Source organism: Strigops habroptila, chromosome Z (assembly GCF_004027225.2).
Source record: "Strigops habroptila isolate Jane chromosome Z, bStrHab1.2.pri, whole genome shotgun sequence".
NCBI classification, from domain to species: domain Eukaryota; kingdom Metazoa; phylum Chordata; class Aves; order Psittaciformes; family Psittacidae; genus Strigops; species Strigops habroptila.
Genome location: NC_044302.2, coordinates 75,177,495 through 75,196,261, shown reverse-complemented (window position 1 = coordinate 75,196,261; position 18,767 = coordinate 75,177,495). Strand labels below are relative to the sequence as shown.

At 45.6% G+C, this 18,767-nt stretch overlaps 2 protein-coding genes across 3 annotated transcripts; one reads left to right on the top strand and one right to left on the bottom strand.

Annotated features, from left to right (window-relative positions):
* Window positions 1-1,034: 1,034 nt before the first annotated feature.
* Window positions 1,035-8,440, bottom strand: BTF3 (basic transcription factor 3). Of its 2 annotated transcripts, none has more exons than XM_030512082.1 (6): window positions 8,307-8,440; window positions 7,958-8,026; window positions 4,971-5,084; window positions 4,559-4,760; window positions 1,956-2,012; window positions 1,035-1,423 (listed from the first exon to the last, which is right to left on the bottom strand). In XM_030512082.1, the coding sequence occupies exons 2-6, from the start codon at window positions 8,024-8,026 to the stop codon at window positions 1,377-1,379; spliced, it is 489 nt and encodes a 162-aa protein (XP_030367942.1). In that variant the 5' UTR covers window positions 8,307-8,440; the 3' UTR covers window positions 1,035-1,376. The 2 variants fall into 2 exon arrangements, with proteins under 2 accessions (XP_030367942.1, XP_030367941.1); XM_030512081.1 differs by having other exon boundaries at window positions 8,398-8,438.
* A 7,631-nt stretch (window positions 8,441-16,071) lies between these two features.
* On the top strand, window positions 16,072-18,369 carry FOXD1 (forkhead box D1). The gene has a single exon (XM_030512079.1). It carries the CDS (start codon window positions 16,100-16,102, stop codon window positions 17,372-17,374), a length of 1,275 nt encoding a protein of 424 aa, XP_030367939.1. The 5' UTR covers window positions 16,072-16,099; the 3' UTR covers window positions 17,375-18,369.
* The last annotated feature ends 398 nt before the right edge of the window (window positions 18,370-18,767 follow it).

Genomic DNA, 18,767 nt, shown 5'->3' with positions numbered 1-18,767 from the left:
AACTTAAATTGTTACTCTCTCTAAGCTCTTGCACCTGGCTCCAGCCATGTCATGCTCACATCAGATCACTGTCTCACCTCAAACTACAGGAGCTGCACAGCTCAAACAAGTTCCTCCACTGTTTCCCAACAGTAACTACACCATGACAAACACACTTGGCAAGTCAAACAGCCCCACCTTTTTCCAGGCACAGGAGAACTTGGTTATGGCTATAGCAAAGTTTTAACCTGAATTTTTATCAGGATGAATTTCCACTTCCAGAAGTATTTACTCCAGAGACAACCTTGGTGAGTGTTCTTCTGCCCTAGCTTAGTTTCTGTTATGAAAACAATCCAATTTATCATTAATGCCAAAGAAGTTTAGCCCTCACCCCTGGAAGCTCCAGCTATGCAAAGGCCAGACTGGAATTTAAAAAGTCTTCCTCATGCCCAGAAACCAAGTTCTCTTTTCGTTTGGAACACATAAAAGCAATAGAAAGAACATTCCTGAAACATCCAAATATAATTATTAGTTAATAGATTCAGAGATGCTAGATACAGGCTCAATTAAGAGCCATTATAAATTCCACTAAGGACTTCCTCTTCCTATACTTTCTCCATGTAACTGGCATTTTCAGGTAAATAAAGTATCAGTCAAGCATTATTTAACTCATTAGTTACACCCTGCAAGTATCTACTAAACACTCACTGAAGATTTAACATTGGTTCCCCCAAGATGCCAGCAGCTTGCCACTGTTCTTCAAGGCCAAAGTTCTCACTAAACTCGCACATTTTGTGTTATATTAAACCACCAACACTTGTTTCTAGAAAACAGATCTATTTGTGAAGTATACTAAAGTGACTTAGAGCATATGTAACTGCCCTCCCAACAGGTCCATCGTTCCAAATATATTCAGTCCAAAATGCTCCACTACACATAGGAAAAGTTTTAGAAGCCAGTTTAACAGCAAAAGGATACTCGGTAGAAAAGAAAGACCTTTTTTGAGCAATTATGGCAATTTTTTTTCCTGCTTTTCTGACAAAAAGCCACACCAGAAAGTTTTTTATATTTTTATTGTATGCCAAAGTTCATTAAAGATGATGTTTAGCTTGTATACAAGTTACTCAAAAATTGTGTCTAGGCAGATATTCATTAGCAATCTGACTTGTTTCAAAGCATAGGTTTGTTCAATCAGGCCACAAAAATATTGTGTACAAGCAGTAACTAAAGAGCTGCAGGTTCAAGGATTTTATATCGCAGATGTTGAAATATATCAGTATTACAGGTGTTGAGATAACATCAGGAAATAAAAATGAAATCAAGGCAGTCACAATATAAAACAGCAGCTCCATGTAGCCTTTTCAAGTTTTAACTTTATTCAGAAAGTGACACTTAGTTCAGTTTGCCTCGTTCTTTGAAGCTTCGTCGAAGTTTTCAACAAGATCTAGGGAAAAGAAGAACACTGAAATTAAAATTTAACCCATTTTCACTTTGCTAAATATTTTGGGCTTGGTTTTTTTCCCCGCCGAAGTTCTACTTCATATGAAGTGCTTACAACATAAAGTTGTTTCAGCTTACAAAAAACAGAAAAAGTAACTTTTAAGAGCTTTACGATTGCTTGTTGCTCAACCAAGTAAGTTTTGCATGGTTCATCATAAAGCACAATTCTAGAAGCATTTAACATCACTATATCCACAACTGGGCAAAGTGGTATTAAGAAGGTAATTTCTTTCTACCCTTCTTACTGAATATTAAATAATCATCTTAGCCATAGCTATTACTTCTACAGAGGACAAAAATGCTACCTCAAACCAACAAATCTCTCATATTGCCTGAAAACAATGAGATAATCTGCCCACAGAAATTTTGTGACAGCGAGTGACTGGTCAACACTCTTACCATCCCTGGCCCAAGCACTACACGATATCTCTCAGGAAAATTCACTTCCTCTTTTTCCACTGCATGCTTGTTCTTACCTGGAACTTCATCATCGTCTTCTTCACCAGTAGCAAGTGGTGCTTTTCCATCCACAGCTGCAATCACATGTAATTAATAAGCATCAGTCAAGCTCACCACAGTCATCTTGATTAGCTTTATATTTTTGAAAACATGATCAAACAATCTGAGCTGAACTGCAATACTTGATTCAGTTCCCCTGCTGAATAAAAATCTTCAACTAATCTAGGAAGTTCACATTTCCTTTGTTACTGATAATGCTTCAGTGTAACAGCCCAGGAGGGAAAAGAGAAGATGCATGCTAAACCAACTTACTAGTAATCTTTTATCTAGGTATACTGAGTGCCTTGCATGGTAATAATTTTCAGCTATAAGTGCAGGCACTGATTCTATCAATTTCTATTAAAAGCAGTTTGGTTTATTGATTACTCCAGGTTTACACATTTTACACCATCAAGTTTTAAGGAAAATAAAGGATCTTCTATCCTAGGACTTTGAGGAAAACTGAGGTATAGTTGTGAAGGTGCAGGCAAACAGACATTAACTAGAGGTAAAGATATTACTGTACCCAAGCAAAGTCAGAGGAACATGGAACTGGATGCACAATTTTATACTTACGTGGTTGAGGTAACCATGTGTTCTGGTCCACATCTCTGCTGACTCAGTTATTTCTTAACTACTCCCATTGTGTTTGCCAGAGCTACTGAGACTTAACCATGCCTACTGTAGCAGACCAACGAGCACCTGTTAAACTGCAGCAGTATAATACTAAGAATAGATATCTCAGGTCCCTGAATGCCTACGCCACTACTTTTACTGCTATTCTTAGCTGTACTGCCAAGGGTAAGCTGTCTTGTATGCTCCATCACCTCAGTTTTATCTTAATTAATCCTTCTCAGTTTTCAAGAAAAACATAAGATATGGGTTCATACTAGACCTGTATCCTGATTTCTAGAGAACTAAAAATCAGAAGAACTCCTAAACTTTTGTCTGAAAGGGCTTGGGACAATGTTGCCACTAACCCTCCTTTTGCTTTTTAACAGCAGAAACCTGCTGCAGCTTAAGTGCATCTTAGGGTCAAATACCACATTTTAGAAGCAACCATGTTATTTCCCCCGAAACCATCTGCATTCTCTCTTATGCAAGATCAGACTAAGTTTACTTTAACACCTGCACATGCAATCACCACAGACGCTTCACTTTTCAGTGTCAGGCTTCCAAATCCAGCAGACAATGCTGAATGGAAAGTTTTGGGCGACTACTCTGGCAACCACCCAAAATGGAAAAAAATAGCCATTTACTAGGTCATAAAAAGCAAGCACTTAAACAAGCTTCCCCAATATTAAAATTGCACAATTTATCTTACAGAATATAACCCACCCTGTTATGAGAAAAGAGATCCTTACGGATCATTTTAGTTTTGGTTTGTTTGTTGTTTTGGGGGTGGGTTTTTTTTTGGGTTTTGCCCCCCCCCCCCCCCCCCCCTTTTTTTTTTTAGTATCTTTCAAGCCCTACTACCACAAGAAAGCCACAGAGGTGACATTAGGAAGGAAGGACTTAAGCTCCACGGGGAAAGCAGAGGTTTATCCCACCTCATGAAGACTACTTCTAGCAGAATATTTTGAGTGGGAAGTTGACAGGAAGGTAGTCTCAAATTTTTAAGAATGGAAATAGAGGCTGGCAGCAAAGCACAGCAGGAAAAAAAATGTAGCAATCAAGATCAGAACTACCAGAAACTGGACACAGTGATATGCTTCTCCCATTTTGTTTAGGATGTTTCAATACCTTAAAAGGAATGGGCTTAAGATGTTTCAGAAAGCAAGACAGTACGTGCAGAACACAAAGAATGTTCCCAGTGCCAACAAGCCTGTGTTTCGCTCCTAGTTATTACCCTGTAGCAGCAGCACCTTTTGTAAACACCACATACTTAAGTCTCTCCTCTACTTTTCCCACAGTTTTAGGAAGAAAAAGCACTTGTGTTCTTTTACCAATTTAAGGATGAAATAGGAAGTTGGTGTATCTAGTTTAATGCTCATGCCACTCCTGTTCTCTATACTGTTCTACACACAGAAATTATAACATATTTCCCTACAAATACTGTGCAATTCCCTCCTAGCAATCAGAAGCCCATGCAAGAAATACCTTCACCACACCTGTGAAGCAGCAAAGCAGTTGGAATATGTCTGTTCTCAAGTCCCTTTCCTCATTACTTATGCTTCCATTCAAAGTGTCAAAACTGACACACTCAAAACATATTTTCATAAAACCTATCAAATTATCTTTTCATAAAGCCTAACTCTTCCAGAATAACTCATCTACTTAGCTTTAATGAAGAAGTTACATCAAAATATGGTAGATCAAGAAGTGAGCCACCATGAAATGAAGTCTGCCTACAGCTTTCCAGTCTGACACCAGCTGCAAGATACACTAACAGGTGCCCCTGCTGTACTTGGTTATACTCATCATTGGATTTGAGCTATAAATAAGATCCAAGAGTTCCATTTCTTTTTAAGCGTTTTATAATATGCTTGCAGACAGCGAGAGTGCACCGAATTTCACTGCTGCTATATAAATAAGCCTCATGTCAGCTGCAAGCATGAAATACATTCAAGTTTCAACTTACGTTGCTTGGGTAGGGCTTCTGCCAATCTCCTCAGGCTGGTCAGACTGTCAGCTCCAAGCTGGTTTAAGATGCTAGGAAGCATTTCTGTTAGCTGCTTTGTCTCAGCGTGGCCGGTGATAGTGAAAGTGTTAGCAGCCAGAGACGCCTGAACTTTAGGGTTATTGAAGTGAATGACTGTTCCTTGGTTAGTAAACATGTTTACCTGCAAGAAAAAAAAGAACAAAACCAAAACCAAATGGTATTTGAAGCAGTTTAGCAAGATATTTTCAATTTAAGAGGAAACTGAAGTCCTTAAAGCTCATAAATACCTACTGATAATTTACAGACAAATTTAGGTTGTTACTTACCTGGAAACTTATATTGATACATTTTCTATTTCTGAAAAATGTATTTTTTCATTAGAAGCAATTACCTCTTCAATTCCAGAAATATTGTTAACTCCCAGTTTCTTCAATGAAAATTGAAGTTTTTTGTCATCTGCTGCAGCTGTTCTGTGGACAACCTTCTTCTTTCTGCGGGCAGTACCCTTTGGAAAAAAAAAAAAAAAACAAGCTACAAATTACTACTTAAATAGTTCTTCACAAACTCTAATCCTCAGGGCCATATAACTACTCTGCGGCCATCTACAAATCAACTTAACATACAAAGTTCTACTTTTGTGTTACAGTGCACACAACCATACCCCTCCAAATGCACTGCAGCAGCCTCTTCCTTGCTAGAAGGCAAGCTCTGCATGTCTGTTACAAGAGTGAGGTTTTAGGAAGCAATGCACTAGAGAATGTTTATTCCACAGTTCCCATAGGGTTTCTGCAGCACCTTAGGAAGGAAAAACTCCAAGTTCACCCTTGTCTGTTATCATATGAATAACACTGAAGAATAGGCATGGGCATAGGTAATTTCTGAAGTTTATTAATTTTTCCTTAGATCATCTTTTTTAAGTTATAGACAAATTATTGTAATAGTCAAAGACCATATAGTTATCAACACATCATTAACAAATTCATATTTTGAGTTCTCATATTCAATTTTCATTCCAGAGACCTCTCATCTGATAGACTTACAAGAACACTTACTTTCCCAAAATATTTTAAAGATGTGTTTTAAAAAAATACTTTGTAATATTTCAGACCACTCATGTTTAGAAAGTAAAAAAGCAAAGGTTAAGTTCCTCTGTAGACACAGAGCTATAGATTTCTCCAGGGAAATACATGTCCCGAATCTGAAGATACCTATACCCACAAAAAAAAAAAAAAATCAGGAGGTGTCATTTCTATACTCCCTTACACAATCATATAGCTTCAGCAAACTGACATTAACTGAAATTAAGCCCCTTTTTGAGACACTGTAACTACTAATTTATGTCTTCCTAATCCACTTGCCCATCTGCCACATGCTAGCAACAGAAGAATGTGTTGCTGTCCTGCCATATGAATAGCTGCAATACCTTTTGAGATAACTGGTAGAAGTTAGAAAACTGACTGGACACTAACACCTCCAACATATTCCAATTACAAACAGTGAGGAATGTTAATGACAAATTCACCTGAAACTAGACCCTGGAAGACTACAACTCCAAAATTCAGTGATGTGTCTAGAAAGCTTAATATTCACTCCCTGCTACTGTCAGATTAACACACACAGCTACTTGAAAAACACTAAAATAACAGAAATGGCTTTTAGTACCTCAACTATCCAGGAATTGAGCCACTTAAGGATACATTAAGTCTCTCTGGACAAAAGACCTCTCAAACAAATTTCACAAAATTATGTCCTGAATCAAAGGCCACATAGAAACATGTGACTCTCTTCTACCTTTACTAAACAGGTATCAAGCCTCTAATAAGATGAGTTTAATTTAAATAAACAGCTTCTGCTTTCATCTCCAGATTTAAGCTTCCGAAGATTACAGGTTTTTACTAAGCAAATTCTACTCCGATCATGCCAAGACATGCTGTTCACACCCCTTCTATAATAAAGAGGCACAGGTACAGCAGGCCACCAACAGAATACTAGACTCATCTGCCACTCCTCTAAAAAGATTTGTAAGAAGAGCCATGGCATTACCTATATGTAGCTGTACCTACATACATAGCTATATTCTACCCAGAAACCTCAAACTTCACACAACAAAGTACTCCACCTAAGCATCACCTTTAGCTTATTTGTAAGATCTGCAGACTTGCAACATCATTAAAATCTTCCAGTAGAGGCAATGTGGAACCTTTTCAAACAAGAAGTGACTCCTTCCCCATCTGAAAACTCCTCCACAGCCATCTCAACTCACATGGTGACAATGCCATGAAGAATTAATAATTTCCAGTTATAAAACAAATTAAAAAAAAGTTCAGGCATTCAAAGTACTTCACAGTCCAATTCTAAAACTGAATGACAGCACCACCAGCATGTTCTACACTTCCCTAATGCTTCTAAAAGACTTATATTGACAACAGAGCTGTAAGAGCTGTAATCTGAATGCATGCACTTACATGACAAACATTACAAACCTCTTTAGTCAATAAACACACACTGGTAACACGCACACAATTGTCAGCATAATACAGAAATTCTCGACTTTACCAGTAGCCCATACAAAGAATATGCAAAATCACCAGGCCAGTTAATTACTACATTAGCCCTGATTTAAGGCTGCCTACCTCTCCAGCTAAAGTGAAAAAAAAAAAAAAACCAAGATAGGAATGAAAGCTCCTGGAATCTCTATCAGGAAGACTTCTGTTGAACAGTTTGTATTCTAAGATATTGTGTGTAGACTTCCTCGGGCACAAAACCCCCCACAAATTCCTGCCTTAAAACTGACACTGTAATTAAAGTGTTTATACCATATAACTATAGTAAACATACTTTTTTTTATTTTCAGATTGTAAGTAGTCACACAGCTACATATATTCAGGTGTCATAACAAAGAGATCTTCTGAACATGTTAGTCTACAATTGCAAGAGCATGAAAAGCACAGAGTTTCGAACTTTGTCCAAAAAGCAAAAAACCAGCCATGGGCACGTTAAAGGTTTCGGAAAGAGTTTGGAACATAACGCTCTGCAATCTCTATGTTATGAAAACTATACCCAAACTTACTTACTTGTAAGATCCACTCATTTTAAACCATACATGCCTTCTAAAATAGCCCATACAAGAAAAAGGGCTGCAAGTCTGCTGCAATATGAGATAACAAAACTGAAAATAAAAGGCTGGAGATTCAGCTACTCCACACAACTTCTAGGGAACTGACTCCGGAGACCCCTGCAGCAGCAGCAGCACAGCTTCCAGCCAAACGAAACATATCTGTGCTGCTCTCACCACAGTTTTCAGGACCCCTCGTGCTAGGCCTGGCGTGTGAGCACAGACACGCGGCCCCGAGGGCAGGGTGGAGATTCGGCTCTTACCTTGCCACCGATGCGTACTTGAGCCTGCAGCTTGGCAAGCTTCTCCTGGTTCATGATGGTTTCTTTCATCTGCGGAAGCAACAAGAGCACCGTGACTGGCGGGTCAGGAGGCGCCAGCGGTGGGCCCGGCCGCAGGGCAGGGGGGCGCAAGGGGCTCCGCGGTTGCCCCCTCACCACACACCTGCGTGCCTCCCCCCCAGCCACAAGGTACAGAACCGTACCACACCACAGGGAAGGGACCCGCGGGAAGCTCAGCCCAGCCCATAACCGCCTTCCTTTCCCCCCAGACACCGCTGCCATCCACCGGCCGACTCACAGCCCCCAGCCGCCCCCGCCGCCCCCTTTATACCTTCCCAGAGCGGAAGCGGCGAAGCCGGAGCGGGATAACAGAGGAGAACCACGGGCGGGGTGCGGGACTAGGTGTTACACGCGGGGCTCACCGAAACGAGATGGCGGCCGGAAGGAAGGCACGGGGCGCTGCACTGCGCATGCGCTGTTGTCCGGACGGTAGAGGGTGCCCCCTGCGGCGGAGGGGAGCCGAGCCGAGGGTTCTCGGTAGGGGCCCCGGCTGTGCTGAGGGGAGGCGGGGCGTGCAGCCCCCTTTCCTGCCTCCTGCCGCTCAGGGCTGCTGCCCCGTTGTGGTGTGGCGTCGCTGTTGGTTCGTTTGGCTTTTTCTCCCCTAGACAGCGTATAAGCGTTGTGTTCTCCCTATTGCTTACGGAGCGCAAGCCTCCCCGCTGCCCACCTCGGGCCACGCTGTGAGTTTGGGGCAATCCTCTGCCCGGCTGCCCACCTCGAAGCCAGCCTGCGGAGGCTGTTTTCGGCAGGCTGGCTGTCACTGCTGCCCATGGAGCAGTTGTCATCTCCTTTATTTCCTTTCACTTCAAGTGTTCTTTGCTTTGGCTTTATATCCTCCGTCAGATTAGCAGGCTTTCTGCTGGCCACTGAACACGCTGTGGTTCTCTCAGAGCTTTCCTTCCGCAGCAGTGTTTTTCATCATCAATGTCTTAACAAACATGCCTGTACTATCCTTCTGTTTGACTTCTGAGAATCAAGTGTACACCTTCAAGGCCTGACTTGAGTAGTTGCTGCTGCATTTGAGTATTTGTAAGCCCTGTTCTGCAGGGCAGAGGTCATTCACAGTCTACAATTTCATCCTCCACAGGTTTACTAATGTGTTTCATTTTGCTTTCTCATAGGAGCCTGGTGGGACTAATCTCCCAGTTGTTGGGAACTCATAAGTGTGGGTCCAATGACCTGTTCTTAGCATGCAGAGAGCTTAGTAATCTTTGAGGTCTGGACCTGTGCTGCATAGCAAGGTGCAGGAGCAGATTTAGGGGGGAAGAAGCCTGGCATTTCCATCAGTGCTACACATGCTCACAAAGTGATGTAGGAGAGGAGAAGCCATGTTGCTCTGTGGTCCTGCCCCATCATCACTGGAACCAAACCCAACTGGCCTCCTGGCATCGGTAGAAATACTACTGACTTTGCCATCGTCTCATCCTGTATTTTAATGCCTTTTAAACCAGTTATTCTCTGGAATATCCTCAATAAACTACTACCTTTGTTCTTGTTTGGGTAAGACTGTGTTAATAATTAATTTATCCTTCTCTACAGCTTAATGGTAAAGCTCCCATGGTAGTAATTCCCAGAACCACGGCTTTGCCAAGGCAGTACTTTTCATGTGTGTGTAGATTTTATTTGCTCTTATGATATCTCTTCACTACACTGGAGTTGAGTGTTAATTTGTGCAGAAAATTTTGATCGCAGATGAAACTGATACTTTTGTAATTAGTGAGAATGGATGATCAACCTGAAGTTACTCCAACTGGCGGTGATTCAAGAAGTGCTGCTGAAGAGCAACCTGTACCTCCCAACAGACCAACATCATGGCCGAAAACAAAAGGGTGATCAAACAACTATCACCCTCTATAAAGGATGGCCAGGGAACCTGCAGAAGTTTGGTCCACCCTATCTGTGAAATTGGAACAGTAAATTGGTTTGCTTAGAAAAGAAGGGGGAAGAAAGCCCATATTACTCTATCTGAACTAGCAAACCCAGTATCTAATCTGGAGGGAAAGGAACAAAATGTATTTGGGGGAAGGAGGGATTTGGGGAGGACGGAGTTCTGGACTAAAAGTAAAGCTTATAAATTTATTGCAAGATGAAATTGGCTATGTACCTGCAGCAAAAGAAAACAGTGCCAAGATTTAGGAAAAAAAAAAAAACCAACAAAAACAAAAACCAAACCAACAAACCCCAAAAGGAAACCTGAATCACTGTGGGCTGTAAAAGCAATAAATATTTCTGCTTCAGCTTTATCACAGTCTGCCATCAATATCTAGGGAAGATTTCAGGATTACTAGGCCAAATGGTGACTACTAACATGCAAAATGTTTTCATAGGCTGAAATACTGATGTGAAAATGAGTCACAGAAAGATCATTCCAAGCTAGAAGCTTTAGGAAGTGCTGTCCCGGTTGTCAGCCTAGGATTAATTGGGCTGTAGGTATGATCTCATATTCCCTTGTGAGATTGTGAAGGCAAATTATGTTGAAAAACCACATCACTGAGTTGTATCAGGAATCAACTGAAGCAGTTCAAGAACTGCAGTTTAACGGACTCTGTAAGATTTGGTTACATTTCGTGGATCAAACAGCAGACCTTCAAAAAACAAACTTTGCATCAGAGAAAAAGTATTTTAGAATGCTAAAATAGTATTGGGTTGTTTTCTTCATCTCTTTTTGTGTAATGGGAAACATAAACCTAAACCTGGATTCAGTTGTAGCTGAAAAACTTCTGCAAGGAAATGAAACAGATCCAAAGCCTGTAGCGCTGAAATGGAGCCTGGGGTCAGTAAGCATCTTTTTAGTTCTGAAACAGAGTGAAAGTTAGGATCTCAAAATGATCAAAGAATATACATTGCTAAAGCAAAGTTTGTTAGCTGCCCAGAAGCACCATAGGAGTGGAAAAAGACCATTAAATTGGTTACTCAGGAAAATTGTCTCCTAAATTATGCGGAAGTTTAAAGGCAGGAGAATGACAGCATTTGCTGTCAAAATGCCAGTGGAAAAGATCTCCTGAAAGATATGGCCAGTGCTGCATAAGTAATAGCAGAGTATGTTGAGAAAAGGTGTTAAGTTAGTGTCATATTCAGGAAACAAATCACAGGTCATACATAAGTGATTAAGCAAAAGTGAAGTAGTATTTGTCCTGATTGCCAATGACTACAAACAACACAATGTATTTTCAGACACTGAAGGAAAACATGTTTGATATTTAAAATCTCATTAGAAAACATTTGTTCAAAAGAATGCTGTGTTCAGCACCAGGATGTAAGGGAAAAAGCGCCAAGTTATTTGGAAAAATACGCATACATGTTAATAATTTGATGGAGGAAGGCGGCAGCATTGTGGGGTACAGGGCAAAAGTGGTGAGAAATATAAATAGAAAAGAAACCATCTTAGAAAGTCTAGATATAAGACTCACTGAATAATTCTTAACTTTGTAAGAGGTACTAAATATATCTAAACATGGAATGGCAACCCAGGAAGATTGACCTTAATTGCAGTGCTGTTTTCATCTCATATAATGTAGTGGTGTACCGTGTGCTGGTGAGTGGCTTCAGTGTCAAGGAAGAGAGCACTCCTCAGCAAACAGTGTCCTTTTCTCACCATGCCTGTAAGTTTTAAATTCAGCAACTCAAAATACCTGGGCTTCAAGCCACATCACAAGCTTTTCATGAGCTGTGGGTTGCCTTTCTCTGTTTATAACACCCCGCAGAGGCCGACTAGAGAATAGTCTGAGAAGTGCTACATGAAGAATGTCCTGCTTTCACTGAACATGGTTCAAACAGGCTTTGCCAAATACTTTGGAGCTCATGTTAATTGGACTGGTAAAAGCTCGCCAAAAAAGGCTTTCGTGTTAGTCTTTGTTAAAAATTAAGATCTCTCTAGAGAACAGGTAAAAGTCGGAAGTCACCATATTCCTCACTGGCTGTGTGTGAAGATGGTATCTCAAATTTATGCAGAGACATCAGAGACTCAAACAGTTTATTCCTGTAGACATCCTATGCACAGAATTCAAGAGAACATCATCGTTTAAGCCATGGTTACAGAGATATTTTGAACCCTGATTAGTTATAAGCCAGAAACATTGTTCTGACTTATAACACAAAATCAGCATAGTCCCACACAAAGATGGCACATTTGGATGAATCAGGACTAAATTTGCCCCTTTTTAGATGTGTAGCTGTCAATGCAGCACCTTTGGTGAATATCTTGGCAGCTGTGAAGGCGCGATTTATTCTCAGTTTTGCCTTTGGCTTCCTGGGCCTCCTGGCCCAGCTTAGTGTTCAGCAGGAGGTAAGTACAGTTGGCCAGGGGTGGGGAGACTGAACAGGGCAAGGGTTTCCCTCCTTCTGCAGCAGCTAGCTGTTATTTCTGCTCAAGCCCTGACAGGAACCCACTGCCCACCTAGTTTCAGATGGAAAAATCAATCTTCTCTATCTTCAATCACAGTATAGCCTGTCCCCAAGGATTTCTAAGTGAACAAAGAGCATACCTGTCAATATTACTTACTTGCATCACTACAGAATTAAATGAAAAATATACTGGATGTCTGAGACATGAATTACAGGATCTCCCTCATCATTTGCCAGAGCTTGTCTACAACTAAGACTTTGGGGCTTATTCAGAGGGTGTTAGAAAGGTTTCCAATAGTCAGTGGAGTCATGAAATCAAATGTAACCTAAACAAACATGATTTGTCCTTGTGATGAATACCATGCTGTACCAGCTGTGATGGCCAGTGCTCCATTTTGAAAATCAGATATCCCTCCACTAGCACTGGCAATAGACACTGGCTTAAAAGAGTAGAAATAATAAGTTTAAATAAAAACTGTAAAAGCAAATTTAGGCATCGGGTGAAGAGCAGAACTGCTTGTACCGATTGCCAGAGTGCTTTGATCCCATGCGTGCACCACACTGATAGAATGTGGGGTGTTCTGTATCAGCATGCAGGAATTTTGTTTATCATGCATAATTAAAATTTATAATGGATGACAATAAGCCCAAGCAATAAAATAAAAAAAAAAAACCCTACCTGTGCACCTGTATTTCACATCTTGTTTCTGTGCTACTGTAGTTTTAGGCCTGTGTTGTATTTATATCGTTCACAAGCAGCAGGAAACCACGCAAGGCAGCCCTCGAGGTCCTAGGGTGGGGTGGCCGTTTCGTGGGTGGGTGTGTGGCCCAAGAGGGGCGACAGAGCCCCGGTGCGAAGGCGGCTGGGAAAGTTCCAGCGTTTTCATGGGAAGGAGTTTCTCATGTCCCCCCAAAACGCTGCTTTTCCTTAGGGTCTCGGGGTCCCGCTCAGCCCCGGGCGGGGGATCCTGCCCTGCCCTTCCCGGGGGCTGTTTTGGGCGGCGGGGCACGCTGGGCACCCTGCCCCGGCACACGGCGTCCCGGAGACGGCGGACCCGGTGTGTCTCGGCGCTCCTTGCCGGTAGGTGGCATGCCCCGTCCGCGCAGAGCACCGCCAGGAGGGGAGCGGAGCCGCCGCGGGGCGCGGAATGGGGCGAACCCCGCGGCCCCGGAGTCCGACGTGGGAAACGCCGCTCCTCACGGCTGTGCTGCCGCCGCTCGCCTGCCTTCCTTTGTTTCTTGTCCGTTTAAGAAGGCACCTGCCGGGTTGGGACGGGAGCGAACGGAAGATGCACCAGGTCTCAATTGTCTGCACTGGGGCTAGCTCAGCTGCCCCCAAGAAATCAAGCCCCTCAGCCCCCCTCTGCCAGGGGTTCCCCATACTTCCCTCAGGCCACGTCCAAGAGGACCCGAGCCGGGGCCCTCCCGTGTTCCCGGTCCTACCGCAGAGCCGCTGGTGGTCCACGGTTAGTGAGACCCGGTGCGTGCTGCCTGGGGCTTAGCAGAAGGTCGCGGGCAGATGTGGCTCTTCCCCATGAATTTTTGAGCTTCACCGTTCTTCCTTTATATGAGCGTGGGTTTTGGTTTATAAGATGATTTCAAATGTTCAGGCCAGGAGAAGTGCATGAATAACATGAACAAAAAGGAAGTTAAAAGGAAAAATACTCTGTGTACAGACGAGAAACCTCGTGGAGAGGAAAAGTTCTCTTTATGCCTTCCTTTTAGTAACTTGCCCTAGAACTCGAAACTAATTCAAAGGGACCTTTTACTTCCTATGAGATGTAAATATCGAGTGATATTATCACTCTTTCTACAGGAAAAATTAGTGGTCCATTACGAATTTGGGACTTCTTTTTCCTTGCTTTCCCCCTCCTACCCCTCAGCCCCCTTTTGTAACCTTTGTTGGTATTCTTCTGCAGGCGCTTTAGGAGTGAACAAAATGTAAATAGGATTATTTGGAAATTGTAGAAAGGATTATGTTGTAAATCCGTGGAACTGGGTTTGAAACAGGGTGGCTTGGGTCCGTTGGATTAGGACAATATTTCAAAAACGTATTTCAAGAAAACGGTGTGTGAGAGTTGTTTGGGAAGCGAGATTTGAGCAGTGAGGTCGCTAGGCATCAGTCCGCCCTTCTCACAACGATTTCTACCGGAGTTCGAAATGCTCTCCTCCTCTTCCTCCCATCCCAATCGGATCGTCATCGTGGGTTATCCTAACAGAACTGGGAGCGATGGGAATTTTTAAAGCTTTTCTTTTTAAGAAGCTGTGATAGCATTTCTGTTCAAGTTTGGGTTTGATCTTTCCCTGCCAGACCTCGCATAACGGAGGTCCTCGCTCTTCTGCTGTCCTTGCATGTATCACCTGAAACTCAGAACCGTGAACGTAATTAGAAAGCAATCCTTTATGTCGCTTTCTTTGGGGTGTTCCTCTTACACTTAGAGCAGAATTCACAGTTTAAAGGCCGGTGAACTGTCTTCCTTTGCATATGAAAGAGGTAACTCTAATTCTTTGTTAGTGTTTTCCATAATGGAAGGAGCTGCTTCTCTCCCTTTACAAACAGTAACCTTACAAATAAACCGTGAGATTAGCGGTGTGCTTTGGAGGCGGTTCTTACGAGGCCGACATCGAGAGATATGTGATTTCATTCTTAAATGAATTAAACTCTGGAGGGCGAAGAGGAAGGGAGAGGGAGAGATGTCTCTAAATCATCCCGCAGGCAGAAGCCTGAAGTTTATTAACTCACCACCTCCCTCCCCGGCCTGATTTTTCTTTTTTAACTCCCCTCCTTCCCACGGCAAGCAGCAGCCGGTCCCTGGGAGCAGCCCAGGAAGACGCAGAGCTCCCGGCACCCTCCGGACCGCTCCTGGAGCAAAGATGCTCCAGCACTTTGGAACAGGCTCGAACTTTTCTTTTAACCACGGGAGGGGGATGTCTTTATTTTCCCCCTTCTCCCCTACGGGCGGCCCCGGTGGCCCCGCGCGGCCCCAAGCCCCTCCTGCCGGGCCGAGGGCGGGGGCACGGGGCGGGCTGCGAGGCGCCCCTCGCCGGGGGGGGCACGGCGCCGCCCGAGGCCACCGCTCGCCCCGCCGCGCTCTGACGCGGGGAGCCATGTGATGGCCCCCTCGCTATAAGGCGAGGAGGAAGGCCGCCCTCTCTGGGACTCGGCCCCAGCCTTTTCACCGTCTTTTCCCAAGCCCCGGCAAGCCGCCCCCTCCGCCCTCCCTCCCCGCCAGCCTCCTCCCCTCCCTCCTCCTCCCAGTACTAGGCACGCTCCCTCCGGCCCCGCATCCATTAATGTCTGGGGGCTGAGGTGAGGAGAAAGAAGGGGGAACCGACTTCCAGGCGCGGCTGCACAGCCACCCCCTCCCCCCAAACCCCGACCTCAACCAAAAAAACCCCAAAATCCAAAAGACCCCCAAAAGGGGGAGGGGAGGGGAAAAGAGAGAGAGGGAGAGATACCCAAACAGCCGCAAAAAATATCCCGAAACAAAACCCAAACCAGCCGCCGCCTCCGAGCGGGCGGCGGGAGCGCTCCCGCGGCGCGGCGGCGGCGGCGCTGGGGGCCGGCGCGGCTCGGAGCGGCCCGCCTGCCCGCGGCGGCGGCGGCGGCGGGGCGGCTCTTCGCGGAGCGGTGCGGGGGCCTGGCGGCGGCAGGGAGAGCTCCCTCCCGCCCGCCGCGCCGCGCCGGCCGCCACCGATGCGCTGCCCCGCCGCTGCGCCATGACCCTGAGCTCGGAGATGTCCGAGGCGACGGCGCTGGCTGAGGAGACCGACATCGATGTCGTGGGCGAGGAGGACGACGAGGAGGACGACGAGGAGCCGCAGCCCCGCCGCCGCCGCCGCTCCTACGCCGAGGACGAGGAGGAGGAGGAGGAGGAGGAAGAAGAGGATGTGGGCGACCTCCACGACGACGCCCTGCTGCCGCGGTCGCCCGTGAGCGGTGGAGGCTGCGGCGGTGGCGTTGGGGCGGGCGGCGGGGACGGTGCCGGCGGCTCTCGGCCCCCCTCGCGGGGCGGCCCACAGAAAGCAGTCGCGGGTGGCGGCGGGCCGGGCGGCGGCGGCAGCGGCGGCGGCGGCGGGGCAGGCGGCGGCAGCGGCAAGAACAGCCTGGTGAAGCCGCCTTACTCTTACATCGCCCTCATCACCATGGCCATCCTGCAGAGCCCCAAGAAGCGGCTGACGCTGAGCGAGATCTGCGAGTTTATCAGCGGGCGCTTCCCCTACTACCGGGAGAAGTTCCCCGCCTGGCAGAACAGCATCCGCCACAACCTCTCCCTCAACGACTGCTTCGTCAAGATCCCCCGGGAGCCCGGCAACCCGGGCAAGGGCAACTACTGGACGCTGGACCCGGAGTCCGCCGACATGTTCGACAACGGGAGCTTCCTGCGCCGCCGAAAGCGCTTCAAGCGGCAGCAGCTCCCGGCGCCCGAGCTGCTCCTGCGCGCCGTAGACCCCGCCGCCTTCCTCCCGCAGCCCCCTCCCCAGGCCCCGCAGCAGCCGCCTTGCGCCTATGGACCCTACGGCTGCGGCTACGGCCTCCAGCTCCAACCCTACCACCCCCACTCCGCCCTCTTCACCTTCCACCACCCCTCCCCGCCGCCCCACCAGCCCCCCGCCGCACCCGGCAGCGCTCCCGGCGCGGCGCTGCCCCCCGCCGCCGCGGCCGCGCCGCCGGGCCCCTTGCTGCCGGCGGCGGAGCTGGCACGGACGCCCTTCGGCTACGCGCACCCGCTGGGCCCGGCGCTGGCGGCCTCGCTGCACGCCGCCAAGCCTGGCAGTGGCGCGGCGCTGGCCCGCTCGCCCTTCTCCATCGAGAGCATCATCGGGGGGGGGCCCGCCCCGGGCCCCGGCCCCGGCGCGGGCAGCAGCTGCGCCTCGCAGTCGGCCGCGGCGCCGGGGCTGTCCCGCTCGGTGGGGAGCGCTGGGGGCGGCCTGCCCCCCGCCGCCGCCCTGCCCGCCGCGCCCGGCTTCGCGGCACGAATCTCTAACTGTTAAGGGTGTGGGAGTCTTTTCGAAGGTAGGATCTGGGGTATCTATGTCCTTTCTCCGCCGCTCGGATGGATGCCCGGCGGACGCCGCCCGGAGGGAATGCGGGCTTTGCATGGGGATTTCGCGGTGGGGCTCGGGAGGGAGCCGCCGCGGTGGCGGGCCGCACGGGCAGGCGGTCACGCTATAGCAAAGTTACTCGTTATTCCTTAAAAATCAAAAATAATGGTGATAAATAACGTCTCTAAACCGTTAAAAGTTCAGAGATTCTCAGGTCTAGGAACTTGAAAACAGTGATGTACAGGAAAAAAAAAAAAAAGGCTTGAGGGAGGACGGCAAAGCAATACTTTTTCATTTTAGTACACTTGTCTCATATACTTTTATAAAAGAAAAGATTAACATGTTTACACAGAAGAAAGCCAAGATTATCATTTCTTATTTTAACCTGTGTTTTGTATTATAATAGACTTATGGAGTTTTTTATTTTGTACTTTATGCATATTCTTTACAAGGAATATTGTTAAAAATTACTGGCAAGTATTATTGTACCATTTTAATGTAAAATTTTTACACAATTTCAAAAATAAAATTTTTAATTTTCAGAAAAAAAAAAAAGAAAAGAAAAAAAAAGTGCAAAACAAAACCCAAAAGCCAGAAGAGCCCAGCCAAATAGTTGGCTTCGGACCCTTCCCTTCTTAATACTTCTCCCTTCTTTGGGACATTGGTATTTTTGTCTTGGGGATTAATAGCACAATAGCTAAGGAATTGTAAAGCTTGCAATTTATTATGGCTGGATTTGACCTCAAAGAAGAAGATCAGACTATGATCTTTGCAGTCAAACCATTGTTAACTGTAGTGGAGAATGAAAGACAAACAAACAAACAAACAAACAAATAATGGACAGCAGAGGGAATAAATAGAAATAAATCTTTCTCGAGGGAGTAAAGCCCGGTTCTGCAGGGCACCAATCAGAGGATTGATTAAAAAGACTGTTTGAAACTGTTTTTATACTTTTGGATGTGTTCTAAATCACAACTGCATCACAGTTTGGTTTCCAAGAGGCCTAAATTAAAATACTGCTAATAAGGGGCATGTACTGAACTTCAGAGAGATTTGTCGTAGACACTTATGTTTCTGTGATGATAACAGGGACATGTGTTTCTACTTTCCAGTACACATAATATAAGATGAGCATTGGAATATCGTCGTATAATGAGCTGATTAGATGCACTATGTAAGGGTGTGTGTTTGCAACAAACCGTGAAAACAGCTTTTCTGAGTGTGAACCCTCGTCTTAACCCGCAAAAGATCGATGGATACCTATTTCATAGGCTAAAATTATTTTTAAACAAAAAAGCCCTCTTCAAATATTCGGATCTTAGGCATGAAAAGAGAGTCGCAG

Coding starts and splice junctions, on each gene's coding strand:
- BTF3 (XM_030512082.1), bottom strand. CDS start 8,026: ATGAAAGAAACCATCATGAACCAGGAGAAGCTTGCCAAGCTGCAGGCT. Junction 4,761..4,970: donor ATATTTCTGGAATTGAAGAG/GTAATTGCTTCT, acceptor TTTTTCTTGCAG/GTAAACATGTTTACTAACCA. Junction 1,424..1,955: donor AGACGATGATGAAGTTCCAG/GTAAGAACAAGC, acceptor TCTTTTCCCTAG/ATCTTGTTGAAAACTTCGAC.
- FOXD1 (XM_030512079.1), top strand. CDS start 16,100: ATGACCCTGAGCTCGGAGATGTCCGAGGCGACGGCGCTGGCTGAGGAG.